This window comes from Patiria miniata, unplaced genomic scaffold (genome assembly GCF_015706575.1).
Source record: "Patiria miniata isolate m_02_andy unplaced genomic scaffold, ASM1570657v1 HiC_scaffold_14, whole genome shotgun sequence".
Lineage (NCBI taxonomy): Eukaryota > Metazoa > Echinodermata > Asteroidea > Valvatida > Asterinidae > Patiria > Patiria miniata.
This window is the reverse complement of record NW_024037052.1, coordinates 10821225-10844445: the sequence shown is the minus strand read 5'-3', so window position 1 is coordinate 10844445 and position 23221 is coordinate 10821225. Positions and strand designations below refer to the sequence as shown.

General features: G+C 41.7%; 1 protein-coding gene across 1 annotated transcript in view; it reads right to left on the bottom strand.

The window, feature by feature from the left end:
• The window catches only part of LOC119722043 (cytoplasmic dynein 2 intermediate chain 1-like), a 244618-nt gene extending 221747 nt beyond the window's left edge, over positions 1-22871 (bottom strand). Inside the window, exons 1-3 of the mRNA XM_038192032.1 lie at positions 22593-22871; positions 14604-14675; positions 4044-4094 (exon numbers count right to left, since the gene is read on the bottom strand). Of these exons, the coding sequence (XP_038047960.1) occupies positions 4044-4094; positions 14604-14675; positions 22593-22613 (144 nt within the window). The 5' untranslated portion in view covers positions 22614-22871. The remainder of the gene's footprint in view (positions 1-4043; positions 4095-14603; positions 14676-22592) is intronic.
• Between the last annotated feature and the right edge of the window lie 350 nt (positions 22872-23221).

The following is a 23221-nucleotide window of genomic DNA, read 5'->3' as shown; positions in this document are numbered from 1 at the left end:
ATGTATTTGTATGTCATTTTTACCCCTCAGCCGAGAGGCTCGAGGGGTATTGTCATCGCCTACGGCGTCCGTCCGGCTGGCTGTCCGTTCTGACCATACCACCCTTGTGGGGTGATGTTCCTTTCAGGACACATCACCCCACTTTTTTCACAATAGAAAAACATCACCCCAGAAGGGAATCTTTAGAAAAAGGGATAATGGGAACACAATGCTATCACCCCACAATTCCGTCTGGCTGGAACGTCCGTTCTGACCATACCCCCTTGTGGGGTGATGTTCCTTTCAGGACACATCACCCCACTATTTTCACAATAGAAAAACATCACCCCAAAAGAGAATCTTTAGAAAAAGGGATAGGGGGCCTAATGGGAATACAATGCTATCACCCCACAATTCCGTCTGGCTGGAGCGTCCGTCCGTATGTCAGTGCGTACCGGACGGACGGACGCAGTAGGCGATGACAATACCCCTCAAGCCTCTCGGCTGAGGGGTAAAAAATTGCACCTCACATGTCTTACACATGTAAATTGTATGAAAGTGCCCAATAGTACTTTCTGCCATCTCATTTTTGACTTAATTTGCTTCTGGAATGGCTTCACAGAAATTGTATGTCTATGTACGAGTACATAGACATACATACATTTGTACATGCCTGTGCCATCCTTTGTAATGAACACCTTGCCCTGCTTATACCACCTTCGTGAAGGTGCGTCACATAAATGTCCTTTTAATGCTCATTATACATGCATGTATTTGCAGTGATTTTCATTTTTCAAACATGAGCACAAATGTTGTAACATTTGACCCAAATAACATTTGTCCTTCCGTTACCGTCCTTCCGTTACCAATTTGGTAACGGAAGGATGCGATTTAATTAATTTTAATTAAAAAACGAGAAGTACAGAAGTGTCAGTTATAATGTCATATTGAAGGCCTACCTAAACTTGCTTTACATAGTAACTTTCACTGCATTCAAACGGCAAGTTTTTAAAAATAAATTAAAAACAAGAATAGTGTTAAAAAACACAAATGCCCCGCAACCATGCCTATTTCCATGACATAACACCACTCTATTAACATCAACTTACCTGGATCACATGGAACGTTCATTGACATCGTTATTGAGGGATTTGGTTCAAATTGGACGGGTGGTTTTTAAATTTAAAAAAAGAAAAGAAATGATATACCCCTAGAGGGCGCCCTTTCAGATGACATCATAATTTTTGTGTCCTTTATTCCTTTCATAACACTTTCATAATTTATTTGAATATAGATAAAAAGCTTCCGCTTTCGAGTTATATTAAATTTTTATTGCACTTCCGGTAATACCAGAAGTTAAAGTCAAACGGTTTTGTGCCCGGGAAAAAGAATTGTTGCCCGAGGCACCAATTAAAACCTGCTCGAAAAACGAATACGATACTCTATTTAGTTCTAAAGCTGAAACTTTTTTCTCAAATTTGGCTCTTAAATTGATTGCAATTTGACACCTGATGACATCACGGTGACATCAGATAATTTTTTACATCTTGGGATGGGGGTTCAAGTTCATACCAGGTTTAATCATATCCCCTAAATCGTTTGGGGAAAAAAATGGTTCGGTTTGAGTTTTAAGCTTCTGTCTGCATTTTTATTTCACAAATACTTTAAAGGGAAAATACAACATTTGCAAACATCAAAAAATAAAACTACCAAATCATTTTGAAATACCTTGCTGGACTGTTAGTGAATGACAGTGTAAAGCATCCTGTAAAATCATGGCACCTGGTATACTGTCATTTTCAAGAAAAGTGGTATTTTTGTATCAATTTCCAACGCTGATCGGCCGATCAGCGTTGGAAACAACTGGCTTTTTTTTCAAATACTGGCCCCAATTGACCATAGCACTTGTTTGCAATCGATTACAAACCTATGAACGGGTACGAGCCAGCTAAACTGGTTCCCTGACCTTACAATTCCCCAATGTATGTAAACTGCTCTGTTTCTTTTTATATGGAGTCAGGGAACCAGACTACAGGAAAATGATCGTTTTTCTTGGTTTTTATAGCATTTTCGAACCAAAAACCTCCAAAAAGTCAGTGTAACTATATTTGCTATAAATTTCCAACCCCCCAATTCCATCCATTCCTGGAAATTACAGCAAAAGCAAATGATGTATATTCCCTTTAACCTTCTGGTTGACCCGGAAGTAAAGGTCAAGCGAGTTCAAGTACAGACAAAAAATGTTTATCAATGAATGGTCTATCTGAATACAACGTATGAACATGATTGATTATTTTGTTTGAGAGTTATAAGTGAAAGATGTTCGTCATTTTTTTCAACAAAAATCGCTTGTAATTTGACACCCGATGACGTCATCATGACATCAGAGTTATATGCACCACTAGGAATGAGGGTCAATATATGTTAAAGTTAACAAGTACATACCATATACCGTTTAGGGAAAAAAACACAGAGAATTATTGTCCAGAAAAAAGAAAGAAAGATAGAAAGAAGATTTATCAGAATTATTCTAAACAGTGGTCAAGTTGTGCCCGACCACTCAATGACAAGGATCTACCGTATATCAGTGGTATAAAACAAATATTGAGTGGCTTTAAATTGTGAATTGAGAGGAATATTATCTCTCGGTAAAATCTGGACTTTCAGTTCAGCTTAACCATTTAACACTGCGTTCCGACTTGAATTGTGAAAAGGTGGATCAAGATCCGGCATTTTGGTGTGATTGTTATCTTACCGCAACAAAACCGCAAGTCGCGTTCCCACTTATGCTTGATCCACCTTTTTGAACGGAAATGTCGAGTCTGAAAGGTCACTGAGTTCAGTATTACGCATGCGCTAGCTTGCTGAGCGCGCTCTGTGGGAGTACAATTGCATGTTGTTGCATGCTAGGATGGGTCAATTTTCAAACAGCGCTATCAGAATTCACCGACATAAATTACACGAATTCACCGACATAAATCACGGATCCGTAATAGATCCTTGCATAAATTAACTATTGAAATCGAAAAGCGCTGCTCATTGTGTGATGTCACATTCTCGCGGTTGAAACCAATGCATTGATAAGGAATTCCCCAGTTCTGAAGCTTCTCATTGGTTAAAAATGGTCACATGATGTACTACGACATCATTTTCCAATTTTCTATAATCAATTCTACAGATTTGTCACCTCTGTACGTACCGTGTTATCGGCACTATTCTCATCGCATACTCGTAAACTTTTCTATGATTCTGTACTGTGCCAAAGTGACGTGTTTTTGGCGAGTGCGGGCTTTACACTAACACAGAGTTATTTATGAATGTAAAAATAAGTAAAATTCACAAAAGAAAAAGGTTTGAAACGGACGAATACCCAACGAAAATTGTACAAGGCCTAGTGTAGCTTTATTAGGATATACCACGTGCGCTGCATGCATGCATCATGCATGCGTCGTGACACATTTTGCAAGCCTGTAGTTCGGCAGTTGTTTATTGTGCATGTTGTGCAAACTGGAATTTTTCTTACGAGCTACATGCCTAAAAACGTGTTTCTTCATTCATAAGACCGCACAATTTTCGTGCCACTCGTGCACCGGGCGGATGTTGACAGGTCAAATTGCCGCATCAGATCCACCTTTTGCATTCCCATTTGAGCATGATCTGCCAATTGCAGGATCTGATCCACCAATTGGGGGATCTGTATCCTAGTCCAGAGGTTGATCGAGAAAGGTGGATCTGATCCTGATCCACCTTATAAAGGTTAGCGTTCCCATTACACACAATTGCTGGATCTGATCCACCAATTGGGCGATCTGATTCGGCAATTTGGCAAAAGGTGATCAGATCCCCCAATTGGTGGATCTAGTGGGAACGGGGTCTCAGTTAGAGAGAGTTGGCTGTATGGCTTGTTTGAATTGTAGCCATCTTGGAGGTGTGTGCTTATTTGTCAATGGGGACACGCATGAGTAGACCTCTTGTGCATTCATTGTTTAATGAATAAGCTTCAAAACCTCCAAGATGGCTGCTGAATGCAATCAAGCCATACTCAATGATCCTTGTAATCTTACCTTGATGGACCTTTCCAACTCATCAGCCTTCCATGTGTCTTCTTTGCTTTTCTACATTAAAAATAGAGCGTAAAACAATGACACTTAGTGGGAGCACTTTCAAAAAATAACAGCGTTGCTGTTGAAACCCCTCAGCCAAAGTTTGTCGAAAAGGGCAAACTGACATTCCATGCAGAAACCATTAACTCACCACAGTGACCTTGACCTTTGACCTTTTGACCCCAAAACCTATCCCAAAGTGCCTACTCCCAAGGGTAACCCCCTACCAAAGTAAGACACCAAAATCTCATTTCTAACAAGTTATCATCCAAAAACCATTTACATTTAACTCACCACGGTGACCTTGACCTTTGACCTTTTGACCCCAAAACCTATCCCAACTTGCCTACTTCCAAGGGCAATCCCCTACCAAAGATACACACCAAAATCTCATTTCTAATTCAAGTTATCATCCAGAAACCATTTACCTTCAGCTCACCAGTGACCTTGACCTTTGACCTTTTGACCCCCAAACCGATCCCAACTTGCCTACTCCCAAGGGCAACCCCCTACCAAAGTTAGACATCAAAATCTCATTTCTAACTCAAGTTATCATCCGGAAACCATTTCCCCTTAACTCACCACGGTGACCTTAACCTTTGACCCCAAAACCAATCCCAACTTGCCTACTCCCAAGGGCAACCCTCTACTGAAGTTACAATCCCAAACAACATTTCTAACTCAAGTTATCATCCGGAAACTAAGCTGCACGGACGGGCGCTCCAGCCAGACGGACGGTCTAGCCAGACGGAATACTGTGATTCATTTTATTTGACATTCAAAAATGCCCACAGGTGGGTTGCACGAGGTTCTGAGAACCTCTCCAGGTGATCTTTTATTTTCAGGCTCAAAGTGATGTTAACATTATTAAAAAAAATAGGCCTACTGCAAGTAAATCTTGGGAGGATCCTCCTGGCAAGCTTGCAGTTCGTACATGTACAGGGAGTTAGCAAGGACAATTTTCAGTGTACCTAACCAACATGGAATGTGTCATGACTAGCAACAGGGATTAGCAAAGAAATGGGTGGGCAGCAGTGGTGGGTGGGCAATGTGGTGTCACTTGTGTGTGCCACTGAAGTAAGTGAACACCCCTAAGGCAAAAAAAAAAGAATAGTTCTGCTTCCGGTTACCCACTCAACCCTATTTTAGGCTGCAACCCTAAAAATTGTATCGGCAAGCAGTGCTGTAGGTCTCGAGGCAGTGATGTAGGTCTCGAGGCAGTGATGTAGGTCTCGAGGCAGGTCTCGGTATCGAGACCGGTCTCGAGACCGATTATCGTAGGTCTCAACAATTTCAAGGTCTCAACACAAACTCCCTTGCAGTACTTGGGCACAATCATAACTTGCGCACATGTAGCCTAGAGAGAGGCTGGGAACACAGTCAACACCGAAATGCGTGGCGCCAAGGCTGCCATTCAGCAGTCAGGCACTTCAAGAACGACAGACAAATTCAACTGGAGACAAAGAGAACAAAAAGGAAGCTGAAGTGCACAAGCACACAAGACCCTATCCCAGGTTTCACTAGCCCAAAGTATGGTCGAGTGTGTGGATCAAGACTCCACTCCCATGCAAAAACCCAAAATAGGACTTAACTCGACATAATTGCTGTGTATTCATGCGTTGGCAACGATGTGAGACTCCATCATCAATGTATATATGCACAATGTACATGTACACAAAACATATTTTTGTCCATCATGACCATGTGTACTACGAGAATGTGGTAGGCGAAATATCAGCGAGCTGCGTAGAATTACACCGAGTACAGTTTCCCATTGCCAAGCTCATGCAATCTCGGTCGAATGTCAGTTGTAAAACTGCAAGCGCCCTGTAATTTTGTAGAGGATAATAAAAACGGTCACGTGAGGATCAGAAATACTCTTGCATTCAAAAAATTGAAGACAAGTTTGACATATTTGTCGAAGATAATAAAACTCCTAAAATCTGTAATAACCACCGATCTGCAGAAGATTTTGCATGCATAAAAAATTGTTACAAAGATTGATTTTTTGTATCAAATTAAATCTCATTAAAAATCGAATTAATTTTTTTTTTATCATGACTTTAGGTTAATTTCCCTAAACCCGTGTTGGACCAGGATCATACAACATTTTGAGCCAATCAGACCGAATGTTTTCTAAATAGAAAACTTTGAAAAACGTCCTTTCATGATGACGTCACATGCCCCATGATGACGTCATCGTAACAATATTTCTCCTTGCACATTATTCAATTGTGGTTTTAGTTTGTACCAAGTTTAATGCCAATTAAATGAATAAAAAAAATTGTATGCAGAATATAATTTTAAATTTTCAACAAAAAAAAACATTAAAAATCAACCAATGACGTAATCATTATGAAATTTCAGAATTTGTGGAGGCCAACTAAAAGTACTAGTACTTTTATCTACCTACCCACCAAGTTTCATGATAATTGGATTTTCCCTTTTTATATATGTTTTAAAAAATCTCAATTTTTAATAACGTCATCATGACGTCACACATTTTGCAATTTTTACCTATTGCTTAACAAACCTAATGCAAAAAGAATTTTAAATTTAGCAAATTGCATTCGTGAGATATGGCAAAAGTCTTCAAATGACTTTTTGGTAGTCATTTTGGCACCTTGTTTTAACATGCAAAATGTGACTGTTATGGAGAGTTTTTGTGTATAAGGCAGGGAGAAAGGTTCAAAAGAGTTTCATTATGTTGCAGTTCATCAAACTCAGATTTTATGGCATATTAGAAACCATGAAGAGGAAGTAATGTGATTGATGTAACGTGAGTGACGGTACCTCCCTGCAATCTAATGTCCCTTGCATCTAAAATACGCACTTATTTGATTCTACAGCTACATGTATGGGTTGAATAAAAGGTCAAATAATGTTACTCCTGTGTTGCAGACTACAGTTTGAAGAGACTTTAGGCCAAAACAAAAAATACTTCTGCTTCTGGTTACCCAATCGACCCTATTTTTAGGCTGCGATCCTAAAAATTTTATCAGCAAGTCCAAAAAAATATAATAATAAATGAATAAATAAATTTAAAAAAACAATCCTGTTGTCTTTTCCGTCTTCACAAAACACCTCTCAACAACTGTTTTGCATAAAAAAAATGCTTGTACAGTAAACTCCGGCTAAGTCAGCACTCTCGGGACCCGAGAATTTGTGCCGGCTTACATGAATGCTCTTCTGCAATGATTCATTGCACTAAAATTGGCTTCGATTCACCCTGGATTGTCTCCTTAATGCTTGAGTTGAATCCAGCAAATTAATCCTCGAATTGTGTCATCACGTTAGGGGTATTGATAGTGGAGACCACGATACATATGGGCAATTCCACGGTTCGACGGACATGGCTAAGAAAAAAGTTATATTTTTTAACCCAGTTTCACATTTTTATTACAGAGTATACATTCAAGTATGAGAAATTAACAAAGAAAACCCAATTTTATCAAACATTTTTTGAGAAATCGTGTCGTAAAGTGAAAAATATTTTTTCACTACAAAGAACTCAAAAAATTAGGTAAAGTTTAAACATTGATTGCTATTAATGCAATTGGAGATATCATAACCTTATTTCTAGCATGTACATGTGTGATAGTCATAATCTCTGAAACATATGTCAATTCACAGCCGTCATCCATTTGTAGATGTCAAAAAGTAGCATTTTATACCTTTTTTTGGTCAATGTAACGTGAGTAACCGAAAAGATATAAAAGTTTTTTTTCACCAACATTTATAATGAATTAAATTTTGGTATTTAGGATTATCATTCTTTGCATGAACATAGATATAAATATAAGTGCTTTGTTGACACTAATACACACATTTAAGAATAAAAGGCAACAAAATTTGGTAACGTGAGTAACTTTTGTAACGTGAGTAACCAAAAATGTAACGTGAGTAACCAAGTTTATTAGCCCGAGTCACCCAAACTATACCCAAACTGACTTTTGCTTGATGATGTTGATTTTGTTGATAACTGTTTATCTTAAACCAAAGAACCTCAAGCATTAAAAATACCTTTAAGCATATTTTTTCCTGTTTATGGTGCAAAATGGTCTTTGAGACAGCATAATTTGAGACAGTGCTGAATGACTTCATCCCTACCTCCACTGCTGAAGTAAAGAAAGTTATCATGGGGTTCACCAACATCGACATGTGAGCTAGATCGAATTCCCACGGGTCTCCTCAAGGAACATGTTGATGTCTTTGCCCCATTCATCGCAAAGATAGTTAATAAGTCCCTCCATTCTGCCACATTCCCAACGTGTATGCAACATGCTCTTGTGAAACCTCTCTTCAAGAAGCCACATCTCGACAAGAATGACCTCGCAAGTTACCGTCCTGTGGCAAACCTCAGCTACCTCTCTAAAGTTATTGAGCGAGTGGTGTCCATTCGCCTCCAGTCTTACCTAAAAGATAACAACCTTCACGACGACTTTCATTCTGCATACAGAGTAAATCACAGCGTTGAGACAGCCATCCTACGAGTACAAAATGACATACTCACAGCGATGGATGGTGGAAGGGTAACTGGGCTTATCCTTCTGGATCTGAGTGGTGCATTCGACACTGTTGACCATGAAATTCTGTTAGAAAGAGTACAGCAGATTGGTATTGGGGGGAAAGCTCTCCAATGGTTTGGATCCTACATCTCCAACAGGTCACAAGCTGTATGTGTTCGAGACGCTACCGCCGACACAGTTCATTTAAAGTTCTGTTCCACAAGGATCGGTTCTCGGTCCAAAATTGTTCAATATCTACACGCTCCCACTACACAGCATCATCAAGAGTCACAACCTCTCCTATCATACATACGCTGATGATACCCAGCTGTACTTCTCATGTCCTCCAGTACAAGAACAACTAGATGCATGATAGTGTGGCCTTCCCATGGACCCAATATTCTGTGCTATAATGGCATAAATTAAGTTTTAGCAGACTCTCAGAACATGAGAGGTTTGTTTTGATGGCTCAGCATTAGTTAAAACAAACCCACTAAATTACAGCTGGACTTAAGAAGAAACATCAAATTCCCGATCAGGGGATCAGTATGCACTGTAATAGTGTCAGAATAATGTCAGATGAAAACCTTTATCTTGGAGTAGGCCTACTTGCCATTGGAGATCCAAAATGCAAATTTAAGTCAGAATTCTGAGATGGGTTGGACAAAATGTAACGTGAGTAACTGTAACATGAGTAACCATGTTTTTTGTGGATTGCAAAAAAAAAATGGGAGATTTTGGAGGATTTGTTTTACTCTTATTATGTGTGCCCCATGGCATGGTCTTTTATCCATTTAAAAGAAATTTCCACAGGTTGCCTGTATGAGGACACTTTTTGATCAAAGCATGTTTTCTTTTTATGCATGTCCAAAAATGTAACGCGAGTACCCGATTTCGGGCGTCTTGTTTAGGCCCAAAAAAATGTTCTCCAATACCTATGTTCCCCAATACCGATGTTCCCCCGAAATTCTTAGGATTAGAGTTAGGGGTAGGGTTAGGGTTAGGGTTATAAAAAACATCCTCGACTCTAATTTGATCAAAACTAGATAGGGGCCTAACACTACACGATCACCTGAAAATCACATCTGAAAAAGGGTGGACTACTTTTCTATCACTTTAAAGAGGGTAAGTGTGCTTCTAAAGTGTAAATAACCTACAAACAAAGTCTACATGTGAAAATAAAAACTTGACAAAGTTCTACATTTTAGGGTACATGTTCCAAGTGTGGCCTTTATTTACAGAGGTAGTCCAGTAAATTGGCCACATTTATGTAGTTCTGACGCCTATTGGGTAGAAAAATACTAATTATGATAATTTAGTAAAAAAAAATCATGCCAAACAATTCTGAGATGGGTTGGACAAAATGTAACGTGAGTAACTGTAACGTGAGTAACCATGTTTTTTGTGGATTGCAAAAAAAAAATGGGAGATTTTGGAGGATTTGTTTTACTCTTATTATGTGTGCCCCATGGCATGGTCTTTTATCCATTTAAAAGAAATTTCCACAGGTTGCTTGTATGAGGACACTTTTTGATCAAAGCATGTTTTCTTTTTATGCATGTCCAAAAATGTAACGCGAGTACCCGATTTCGGGCGTCTTGTTTAGGCCCAAAAAAAAAATATTCGGTCTCTGGTCAGACCAAAGTTCCGGAATTGACGCGACGACGCGGCTTTTTTTTTTCTTTTTTTTTTGCATTTTTTTTTTCTTTCTTCAAGCTTGAATTGTACAGACAAGGTGGGGTACTATTTTGCTTTTTTGGTGTCCTCATGTACATTGGTGTCCTCCATAATTTGCCTTGGTGCTTTCGATCATTTGCCTTGGTGCAATTTCCCATTCCTTGTGCTCTTTGGTAAAAACAAGGAGGGGTGGAAATAGAGGGCGCTGTTGGAGCTACCGCAGAACATTTTGGGGAAAAAAAGAGATTGACGCGCATGTTTAAAATCGACGCGCACGCTGACCAGAGATCAACTGATTTTTTTTTTTGGCCTTATCATACATAACACATTTTTCTGGATGTCATCTTTGGTGCTAAGGTAGGGCTAAGTCTACTCTATCTACCATGGGAATAACACTTATTAAACCTTTTCAGTAAGGTAATTACAGCCCAAGGAAACTCAAAAGTACATCAAAAACGTAACGTGAGTAACCGTGGAATTGCCCATATGTACGTGCACAGTAACAAATTAAATGGGTGTGTGGTCCGGTATATACCACGCACGCATTGACTGCAGCACTGGTCATTCAATAAGACAACCCCTAAAATGGACAGAGCGCATACATGTGTATAGACTAGAGGGCGTACTGATATTGATATGCTCACGATGCATATGTGATGTATGCAGTAGGACACCCTTTTTCGACACCGATGCATGCAGCGATCACAGGCCGTGCGAAACCACTTTTCACTCAACACTTTGCCAATCGCAGTACAGGAAGTCGATGCCAATGCGTGATTTGTTGAATGCCGACTTACACAAAAGATTTTGTGATGCTTTTTATGGAAATGGGACCGAGAGTAACACGACGACTTGAGCGAAATGGCGACTTTTAAAAGCCAACTAAGAAATAAAAAATTCAATGGAAATGCATTACGGACAATCGGGACTTTCAAATGAACTACAAGCAAAATCAAAATGTGAAAATAAAAACTTGACAAAGTTCTACATTTTCGGGTACATGTTCCAAGTATGGCCTTTATTTACGGAGGTAGTCCAGTAAATTGGACACATTTATGGGGCTAGTCACAACGAACGTGTTCATGGTACTCTGGTACCCTGAGTTAAGTTGCGCATGCACAACACGGCGGGAGTCCCACCAGTTGGTACCCGACCACCTGTCTTACATGGCAGGATGACCGTAATACCATGTTAAAATTCTGCTTCACTCCAAAAATCTGTCAAATCACCCAGGAAAAAAAAAAAAAAACTAACAAAAAAAAAATGATAAATTTTAAGCAGGGACATCAGTTTGGCCTCTTTGTCTGTTGCATCTAGCCCATGTAAAGCTGGTACTGGTATGTCATTTCCCGAGTCCAAGTGGCGACCATTTAAAAAAAAAAAGCTGGTGGCCATCTTGAAAAATAGCCCGGTTGGGTGGCCATTTTGGAGGGGAACAAAAAAGGGGGCCTCCTTCCTTGTTTTTCAAAAAGGCAGGACACTGAACATGTGGTTTTTTTACTTGGCCTAAGAACATACGTACAAGCCTGTACATTGTATGTCACAGATAAAGGACAGGGTTTTGAATTTTGAGGGAAATTTGGAGGTAAAATGACGATGACGACGACAAAACACATCACGAAAATAAAGATAGTGATCACCGGTTCACAGTACGAAGCACCGAGAACACACAAGGCGCCCTGTAGCCCGAATGCCTCTGATAGTAGAGTACGGCCAGAGGCATTCGGGCTAGGTGTGCTGAATCGCATGGCACCTGAATCGAAATTTCTACCCCAAGAAACTGTTCAAAACGTACAAAAAAAGGTGTCATTATATTGAGAGAAGTCTGCTTTATGTTAAAAAGGGGGTCTACCCGATCATGGGCGATGTTCTCCAATACCTATGTTCCCCAATACCGATGTTCCCCCGAAATTCTTAGGATTACAGTTAGGGGTAGGGTTAGGGTTAGGGTTATAAAAAACATCCTCGACTCTAATTTGATCAAAACTAGATACTAACACTACACGATCACCTGAAAATCACATCTGAAAAAGGGTGGACTACTTTTCTTTCACTTTAAAGAGGGTAAGTGTGCTTATAAAGTGTAAATAACCTACAAACAAAGTCTACATGTGAAAATAAAAACTTGACAAAGTTCTACATTTTAGGGTACATGTTCCAAGTGTGGCCTTTATTTACAGAGGTAGTCCAGTAAATTGGCCACATTTATGGGGCTAGTTGTGACGTATTTTTCATCAAATTTCTTGGCAATGACAGATCCAACACTCACATAAATTAACAGAAAGCCTAACAAGTAAGTGATTAACCTAAAGGAAAATATTACATGTAGTTTTAAACTCTTATGTGAAATAACGTGCCGCATGACAATTTTGAGTGTATTTACGCCTGGACGGAGCGTGGTGTTGTTTACAACGCCATGTTCACGGGTCTAGCTAGACGCGACTCTAGGCTAGGGTGAAATGATTGTAGGTCAACTCGCGGCCATCTTGAAAATGGAGGGGAACTCATTGCCCGCGGTTGCGGCGTGAAACGCTATGGAGCCATAAACAACAGTTGAAGAATTTCCGGTACAAATACAAGAAACTAGTGATCATTTAATAAGAATTTGTGTTGGGAAAACCTTACCAAGTCGGAAATATAGGTTGATGGTGTGAGCTTAGGCACTGACCGATATAGCGCAGCGTGAGTTTTCGAGGAGTGCCCATGGGGCCTGTGTGCGAAGCTGCCGGTCAACTTCGCGGTCTGTGCACGTGCTGCCAACATCTTTGGACAGGCACCCCATGACAAGTAATTCTCTCCCACTACATTTTTATGCCAACTTTTCGATAACAATAAACAGGAACTTGATGGAACTTCTTCTTTTTTCAAAGCTTGGATTGTACAGACAAGGTGGGTACTATTTTCCTTTTTTTGTGTCCTCATATACATTGGTGTCCTCCATCACTTGCATTTGTGAAATTTCCCCATTCCTTGCTGCTCCTTGTTACAAAAATTTGAGTTGGTGCGGCAACAGAGATCGCTGTTGTAGCTACCGTGGACAATTTTGGGGAAAAAAAGATTGACGCGCATGATTAAAATTGACGCACGCGCTGACCAGAGACCGAGTATTTTTGGGGGGGGCCTATAGCAAATAAATGAAAGATTCCTATTTGAGTTTTGACTTCAGACATTTTGTGAAATGTTAATTTATTTCAAATTGTTACAACTCAATGATTGCCCCGAGTAAAAGTCTAGTTATGGAATATTGCTTCACGAATCTACTTGCAGTATTACTTGCACTATTACAGTAGTACATTATTGTAGGCTTTTTGAGTTTTGACTATCAGAAATGTTGTGAAGTGTAATTTATAAGAACACCCATAAAACACCCCCCCCCCCCACCCTCCAAAAAAGAAGGACAACTAGAAGGGCATCGTTTTCATCCTTGTCCCAGCCCAAACAAATAACTTTACTAATATTTTTTGTACATTTTAAATATAAATAGTTAAAACACTTTTAAATCTTTGTAGCGGACCACGTACATGTACACATAGGCGCTCCATACTTTTGTATCCATTGATTAACCTTTGACCTTCAGATGAATGCTGGGAATTGTGTTGTGATGTAAGAAGGCGGATTGTTTGCAATCGCGGACGAATAAAGTATCAATATAAATCCAGTAAGATCGACTCATGTCACAAGTTCCTGTTTAGGCAAATCATCAAGTAACTTCGCCTGTTACATCTTTAACGGAAATAATGGACTGCGAAGTTGACCGGCTGCGCTATATCGGTCAGTGCCCAAATGTGCTCCCACTGTCCAACACAAATTCTTCAAAATTTGTCAAAGGACTTTGTGATATTAGGACCAGAAAATTGAACATTTAACCGTTTGTGTTTTTTGCTTTATCCATGTGTTGTCAGTCATCATCCACATAGATCGAGAACTGTAGCGATTGTAGCGATTAACCCAATTATTGTTGTGAACAAGAAACTGTTACTAAACGTTTGTGCTGTTGTCAGGAAGACTATTCAGCCATTCTGTTGTCGTAGCTATGGATAGATCAACCTACCTCAATCGCTTTACCGCCGACCACATTGGCCAACTGTGTGAACTAAATCATATTGATGTGACCACCATCAAAACCATACCAGAACACATAACTTGTCTCGCCGAGTTGCCACACATGGTAGAAGAGTTTCCCATGCCAAACCGAAAGTAGAGACCCTTGATCTGCTCAAGATAATTCAGGAACTTAAAGCAAATCGACGCCAGGACACTGAGAAACTTTGTCAAACACTCGCTTGTGCTGTTGCTACCAAAATGCCTCCCGTCGTGAATGTGGGCCCCAAATTACCTGACTTTCACAAGCTAGGGCCTGATGATGATGTGGCATGTTACCCGAGTACCTTTGAGCGTGTGGCCGTTGCTGCCAAAAAAAAAAAGAAAGATCAGTGGCCCCGCCTATTGGAACCCTATCTCACCGGCAAAGCCCAGAAAGCATTCCACTCCTTGAGTGATACAGATAACCAGGACTATGACAAGATCGTCGAGGTCGTCCACCTTTGCTACTTCTTTACCCCCCAAGGCGTATCAGCTGAAATACAAGACAGATGTGAAAAAATCGGATGAGACATTCGAAGAGTTCGCTCATTGTCTTGAGTGGAACTTTAACAAATGTGTTCAACTATCAAAAGAAAAACTGAACGATGCAGACACCAAACGAGCATTCAACCTTGTCTTGACAGATCAATTCCTGTCTGTCACAGGGGATGAACAGCTTTGTCTGAAACTGAGGGAGAAAAAGTTTGCCTCGCTGATGGAAACTGCCAAGACAGCCGATGAACTCATCCTTCATTGCCAATCAAACAATCTCCAGACACCTACCGGACCCCAACCGAAACCTGACTCACCGCCAACCACCATTACTGGCCGCACCGAACCATCTACTCGACCTACTACTACCACCAGACCAGACCAGACCAGACCAGACCAGCCTCATCGTAACCTGTACAACATCGTGTGCTACAAATGCAACCAAATTGGACACAAGGAGTCCGAATGTACCTACCCTGCCCCACCCCAAAAAGCAGACTCATACTCCCTTGGTGAAAATGAACACTAGTCCGGGTAGCCGAGTGAATCTCATCCAACAACACACCCCACCCCTTGATGTGGACTCAACAATTGACCCTCGCACACGTCGTGCATGTAGCCCTCTGATTGAGGCCAAGATAGGCGACAGTTTCCGAGTGATTGCTTTGGTGGATACTGGGTCCACACTGTCATTTGTCACTGACGAGTTTTGTGCTCAACTGCCAACATCCGTGCCTGACTCGTCCCCTGTTCAGACACTTACTGGATGGGACTTACAACACTGGGAACAATCACGTTGCCTGTTGACGTTGGTGGAGAAACCACAAACATTGTGTTGCACCCCTCCGCTCATAAAGGAGGACAATCATCAACTACAAGCAGTCCCTAAAGTGCTCCAGGCTGAAAGTGTTGCCCCAAAGCCAGTGCCAGGTGCGATGGAGCATAACCCCACTCATGCTGAACAGTTCCAGCAATACTTACGCCCCTGTGTCGTAAGAGACACAGAGACAGCCTGAGAGAACCCCTGTGGCGAAATGGAGTTCCGGGCCCTGATGTCTGCACCAACCCCATTCCAGCCCACAAGCGTCCCCATGAGGAACAACAGGAAGATCCAAGTTGGCAAGTGTCACTGTGTCATCTGAAATAGTCATCGCCCATGTCGACTGCGTCTAACTCTGCATGAGACAGACTCTCAGCCGGAACACTGTGATCATCAGCGACTCTGAACACTTCTGTTCATGTACATGTGTTGTTCTAGCTGCGCTGGAATTTGTTGAGGCCCAAAAGTTCATGTTTTGTTGTTAAAACCAAAAAAAACCAAGTCAGGTGTGTTTACAAACACAAATGCCCCGCAACCGTGACTGTTTCCATGACATAACACCACTCTTTTAACATCAACTTACATTGTACATGTACCTTGGTCACATGAAACGTTCATTGACAGCATTAGTGTCTTCTGTAGGTATTATATGAATTAATCCCTAATCCCTATGATCTCAGAATAAATAGGGCCTACAAGATTTCTATTGTTTTAGCCACTGTGACCTTGACCCTTAACCTTTCGACCCCCAATGCGATAGGCCTATTTGGATTACCAAGAACGATCCACAAACCAAATTTGAAGTTCACATGTAAAGTATTTCTCAAGTTATCGCGCTGACAAAATTTCTTTTGTTTTAGCCACTGTGACCTTGACCCTTGACCTTTTGGCCCCAAATGCAATAGGCTTCTTAGGATTGCCAAGGACAATCCACAAACCAAATATGAAGTTCATATGTAAAGTATTTCTCAAGTTATCACGCTGACAAAATTTCTTTTGTTTTAGTCACTGTGACCTTGACCCTTGACCTTTTGGCCCCAAAAGCAAAAGGCTTCTTAGGATTGCCAAGGACAATCCACAAACCAAATTTGAAGTTCATATGTAAAGTATTTCTCAAGTTATCGCGCTGACAACATTTCTATTGTTTCAGCGACTGTGACCTTGACCCTTGACCTTTGAGCCCCAAATGCAAAAGGCTTCTTAGGATTACCAAGGACACTCCACAAACCAAATTTGAAGTTCATATGTTAAGTATTTCTCAAGTTATCGCGCTGACAAGACACACACACACACCCACCCACCCACCCATACACACCCACACCCACCCCCCCACCCACCCACACACCCACCCACGGAAGGACAAGGCGGAAACAGTATGCCCCTTCGGCTTCGCCGCGGGGCATAACAAAACGCTAGAGACAATCAAAGGAAGAACACACTAATTTCTTTTGATCCCTTTTGATTCGGTCAGCTTTAATTCCAGTATTAGTTCACCTGCATTCCTTGTTTTTTGATACGGCGATTGTTCCGATTTACATTAGGCTTTTACTTAGTCATGCCAGAAACTGAAGTTGGAGAAGTTGTGCGTACTACATTGTATCTATGCCAACAAAATAAGTTCTCTAGTAGTACAACATTCCACCCAGATGTGTTCCGTTGGTACGTGTGGACTTAAGTTGCAAAAATGTTTCTTAAGTGTAGACATTATGAGATCACCTTAATTCCATTTTTTATGTATGTACTTATGATCAGAACTCTAGAATTTCCATCCCTCAGATTGAGTGACTGGACTTTGGAGGGGAAAGTGTAGCGGACCACATACATGTACACATAGGCGCTCCATACTTTTGCATCCATTGATTAACCTTTGACCTTCTGATGAATGCTGGGAATTGTGTTGTGATGTAAGATGGCGGATTGCTTGCAATCACGGACGAACAAAGTATCAATATAAATCCAATAAGATCGACTCATGTCACAAGTTCCTGTTTAGGCAAATCATCAAGTAACTTTGCCTGCTACATCTTTAACAGAAATAATGGACCGCGAAGTTGACCGGCTGATGCACGCATGGGTGAAAAATCACACTGCGCTATATCGGTCAGTGCCCAAATGTGCTCCCACTGTAGAACACAAATTCTTCATAAAGGATCTCTGGTTTCTTGAATAATTTGTATCGGAAATCCTTCAAAATGTTGTTTAAATAAGATAGTGGATATATTGCCGGCGGTAATCCCGGCAAGCTAACGTTTACTAAAGGTTTGCCGACGGAAATTCTTATCAACAGAGGGCGCTGTAGTCTCTAAGATAGGGCTGAATTATAAGATAATTACCACCAACAGTTGTGTAGCACCTGTAGTCTAGTGGATAAGCAACGGATCTCATACATGAGCGGGAAGAGCCGAGTTCGATCCCCGCTGGCGACATTTCTAAGGTTTTTTTTCCCCATTTCCCCAAAATAAGAATTTTCTTTTTTATATTATTTTAACATGTCTCAAACATTTTATTGAAGAGTAGATTACATTTTCTTTTTCAGATTTGTGGCTCTGGAGGATTTTTTTTAAGGCAGTGGATATTTAGCCGGCGACGGAAAACCTTTAACTTGCCGGATATGCACTGAACATGCGCAGTTAGTGGTTACTGTTTATTTGTTCTAAGACATTTTCCAGTGACAAATTTTAGTCTGGTTCCATGCCCACATTATCGTTGAAACTTCGCATTCACAAGATGGGAATCAGACCATTTTACAATTTCGGACTTTATTTCCCTTTAAAAAAAATCCTCCAGAGCCACAAATCTGAACAAGAAAATGTAATACATTGCAATAAAATGTTTGAGACATGTTAAAATAATAAAAGAAGAATATTCTTATTTTGGGGGGATGGGGAAAAAAAACTTAGATATGTCGCCAGCGCGGAACGGAATCGAACCCGGGTCTTCCCACTCATGAGATCCGTTGCTTATCCACTAGACCACAATTGCTACACAATCGTTGGTGGTAATTTAATATCTATAAGAGAGAGTTTTACTCAGCCTCCGAGACGATGTTGCTCCTAAAAGGATCCGAGACCGCGGGCTCCCGCGGTGCCAAAATCGCTCCACATCCGTGGGAAAATGCGGAGGGTGTCTTCCGCCGGGTCAGACACTTCGGGTCGTCCTAATTTTCCCATACAAACTGGCGATCCGCTTCGTCGATTTTTCGTGACTGCGTTTTGCGCAGGAATTTGCCGTCATCGTGTGTGCTTTCACATTGACTGCCTGGCCGCCCCCTGTGCTGGCTTTTCTGAAAGTCTAGACTGTGCGAGGTCAGCGGCTTCGACGTAGGGGTTCCGTTTACATGTTCTACTTGGCCGTTCTGCAAGTGTTCACCAAACGGTTGTATGGGGTGACCTTGGTAAAATATTTGTTTGTCCATGGTGCGTGGCCACCAAGTGTCCCTATTCTTTCATATGCTTTGCTTGTTGCCCCTGCGCTGAGTGCAACAAATACTCAGAATGACTACACATTAGTATGCCTTGCGCGGTCCGACCAATCGAAAGTGAACACTGTGTACTTCCGGGGTCTGCGTAAAACCGTCGATGGCAACGCGTACTGCAGCATGCTCCACACCCTGGAAACGAGGTTGGGTCTACGGTGCTCGCCATTGCACAAGCATGTGACGTCGCGTGATGGAGTGCTGTTGCTTCCATAATGTGTTTACAGCTCCATGCTTTCACTAGCTCTATGCTTCCACCAAGGCTGAGCGCTGTAAGTTCGCTGCCCGCCACGTCACGGTATAATTCAGTGTCGTGTTTGGGACCAACAAAGGATCGATGCATTGCTTCAAATATCGCGATCTTGAACGCAGGCGCAAAAAAAACGACAAAACAGATAGCCGGTCCGTAAGGAAAAAATAGGACAACCTGAAGTGCTTGATTTAGAGGAAGAAATTCTCCGTATTTTTCTATGGACGTGGAGCCATTTTGGCGTCGCGGTCGCGATCTTGAACGCAGTCACAAAAATCGACAAAACTGATCGCCGGTCCATACGGACAAATTAGGACGACCTGAAGTGCTTGATTTGGCAGAAGAAATTCTCTGTATTTTTCTATGGACGTGGAGCCATTTTGGCGTCGCGGGAGACCGTGGTCTCTGATCCTTTCAGGAGCGAACATTTCTCGGAGGCCGAGTAAAACTTGCTCTTATAAAGATGGTTGATCAACTTGTATAAAAGTTGAATCGACTTTTTCCTCGCAGACGGTCTCGCAAATTGTGAGAAGTTTACGTTTGTTGAAGAGTCCAATACTGAAAGTAAATTATGACCTTCCTCCATCATTCAGACCCTTTGTAATTCTTCCCCGAATAAAAATTGTAGCCTACTATAATGATTCTATTGCTCAGAATACCGTGTAGCTGATTCAATTACCCCAAGCTCGAAAATGATGTTTAAAAGATGATCTTTTGCTCAAATTGGTTTTAGTGGTCAGAAATTGCCTCAGATCACACCACAAAAATTGCTTTTCTATAACTGCATGTCTCCTCAATGATCCCCCATTTACATTTAACTGCCCACATTTTCATCCCCAACACTATGCCCTATATACCCGATCTATGATCGGGTAAATCAGCTTGTATCTTATAATTCAGCCCTATCTTAGAGACTACAGCGCCCACTGTTGATAGGGATTGCCGCCAGCAAACCTTTAGTAAACGTTAGCTTGCCGGGATTACCGCCGGCAATATATCCACTATCTTATTTAAACAACATTTTCTTTTTAAAGGGAAAAAATGTCTGAAATTGTAAAATGGTCCGATTCCCATCTTGTGAATATGAAGTTACAACGATAATGTTGGCATGGAGCCAGACTAAAATTTGTCACCGGAAAATGTCTAACTTTAAGTAACAAAAAACAGTAACTGCGCATGTTCAGTGCATATCCGGCAAGCTAACGTTTAGGCCTACTAAAGGTTTGCCATCTCCGGCTAAATATCCACTGCCTTTATAATTTGGCTCCATAGCGTTTCACGCCGCGACAGCAGGCAATGACTTCCGGCCCCTCCATTTTCAAGATGACCGCTGAATGTGCAGCCATACTGCCAAGTGCCATACTGGGCCTATACTCGTGTACCCTAACGTGGCGCACTTCGAAGCTTACCCGACTTTCCTCGTGTAGTGTTGCCAAACCTCTTTGTTGACAAACCTCAAATTCATGCAATGAAATACTAGTACTTTTACCTTATCAATGCTTGCTATTTTACCTCTGTGAACAATTTCAGTTTCATAAAATTTAATCCGAAATTCAAAAACGGTGGTGTCCAGAAATTGGGCACAAAGTGGCGTAGCCCCACTAGTGTGGCCGTCGGTATGCTGCGCTGAACCTTTGGCCACACACCGTGGTACCGCGCGCTACTGAGGACGAAGTTTTCATAAAAATTCAGGGCAGTTTCTTACATTCTCAGTTTCTTACTTTCTTATGGTTGTATTCTATGATGTCTCACCTGTCACTTCTGGGATGCTTAGGTCTAATGATGTTCCATTTTCCGAGATATTCTTCAATCTTTCTGGAGCCCATATGCACTCGTGAAACGTCTGGTGGTGGCAGCCATTTTGAATGTGACAAGAGATGACCTCAAGCTGTGACGTCGCGTTTATGCAAATTGCTTGTCGAGCGCGCGAGGGCGCGAGTTGCAAATGCGACGGCTGTTTTCTGTGCCGTAGATCCTGAATAGAGATCGGTGCACGTGGCCCCCTGACGATAAATGCATGGTACAGGAAACAGCCGTCGCATTTGCAACTCGCGCCCTCGCGCGCTCGACAAGTAATTTGCATACACGCGACGTCACAGCTTGAGGTCATCTCTTGTCCCATTCAAAATGGCTGCCATCACCAGACGTTTCACGAGTGCATATGGACTCCAGAAAGATTGAAGAATATCTCGGAAAATGGAACATCATTAGACCTAAGCATCCCAGAAGTGACAGGTGAGACATCATAGAATACAACCATAAGAAAGTAAGAAACTGAGAATGTAAGAAACTGCCCTGAATTTTTATGAAAACTTCGTCCTCAGTAGCGCGCGGTACCACGGTGTGTGGCCAAAGGTTCAGCGCAGCATACCGACGGCCACACTAGTGGGGCTAAAAGTGGCGGAGTGTTCCCTAACGTGGCGCACTTGAATAAATCTTGGAAAATTCCAAATTAACACTTACGAATTCCTGTAAACTTGATAAATTCTGATAAGTAATCAATATCTTTACTTACATACCCAGCCAAATGTTTGTCAGAAAATTATTTTCTTATTTTTCAGGGCATTTTCAAAGGGTTCACTTTGCACTTGAAAATAAAATCGGAAAATCACACCAAAATAGCTTTCCTTCTAACTTTGTTACGGGTAAATAAACTCGCGATTTATGAACAGGACCGTTTAGAAACTTGATGAAATTTCACTTTCTGTGAAATTTCAGTTTAAATTTTTGCTCTAGCCTAGAGCAAAATTTTAAACTGAAATTTCACAGAAAGTCTAGGTAGGCGCTACCGGCGAAAAATCCAAGTGCGCCACATTAGGGGCCGCGCCACGTTAGGGTACATCAACAATACTTATCCAGGGGGCGAGTTGGTCAGGGGGCGAGTCGGTCAGTGGGCGAGTTGGCTAGGAGGGGAAGGGGCGAGTCGGCCAGGGGGGAGTCGGCCAGGCGGCGAGTTTGTAAGGGGCGAGTCGGTAGGGGTCGAGTCGGTAAGGGGCGAGTCGGCCAGCGGGCCAGGGCCCTGGCATGCCAGGGGGGCGAGTTGACCTGACACCGGTGTCCGTTAAATTGGGCTAGGGCTAGCTGGAGTTACCCAGCCCTGAGTTTTATCATTGGGTTGTCATCCTAGATGACAACCCAATGATAAAACTCAGGGCTGGGTAACTCCAGCTAGGCTAGGCCAGGGCCTAGGCTATAGAATATATACCTTTCCAGTGAAGGACATCATACAGCTAGCTGCCTTCGCTGGAACTGCACGCGGTGAATGAAACACACAAAGGACAAACGTACGACTAATGCTAAGTAAGGTTAAGAAGTTGGTCTAAGTAAGTCAACCCTTGTATTAGTGCGTGCGGCGGGAACCGGTACCCGCCGTATATGCGCACACTTACTGCATGCGGATCGGAATGCGATCTTTGAATTTATATTTATTGACGTATGACATTATGATCGACGCATGCGCGCGTGCCATCAAGGGCCAGTGTCATATGAAAATTGAACTTCTATGAAAGTCGGACTCCTTTGCCTAAACCCTCATGTGATGTGCACGTGACCAGTCACTCTCCCATTAATATGGCGCTATGCACCAACCTCGTGCCCCGTGGGTACGATCTTGCAGCGCCATGTTGTTTCCCATCATGCCTTGCGCGATCGTAACCCCTGGAATTATGTAATTTAAATATACCAAAATACAGTACATTATAATTAGGGCTGCAGTTTATCCGTTTTACATGCCGACGCCATCTTTAAAATGTTAAAAGTTGTGATTTTGAAGAATTAATCCTTTCAAACACAACGTTTGGAAGTTGTGTTAATTAGCAAAGATTTGTATTAAAT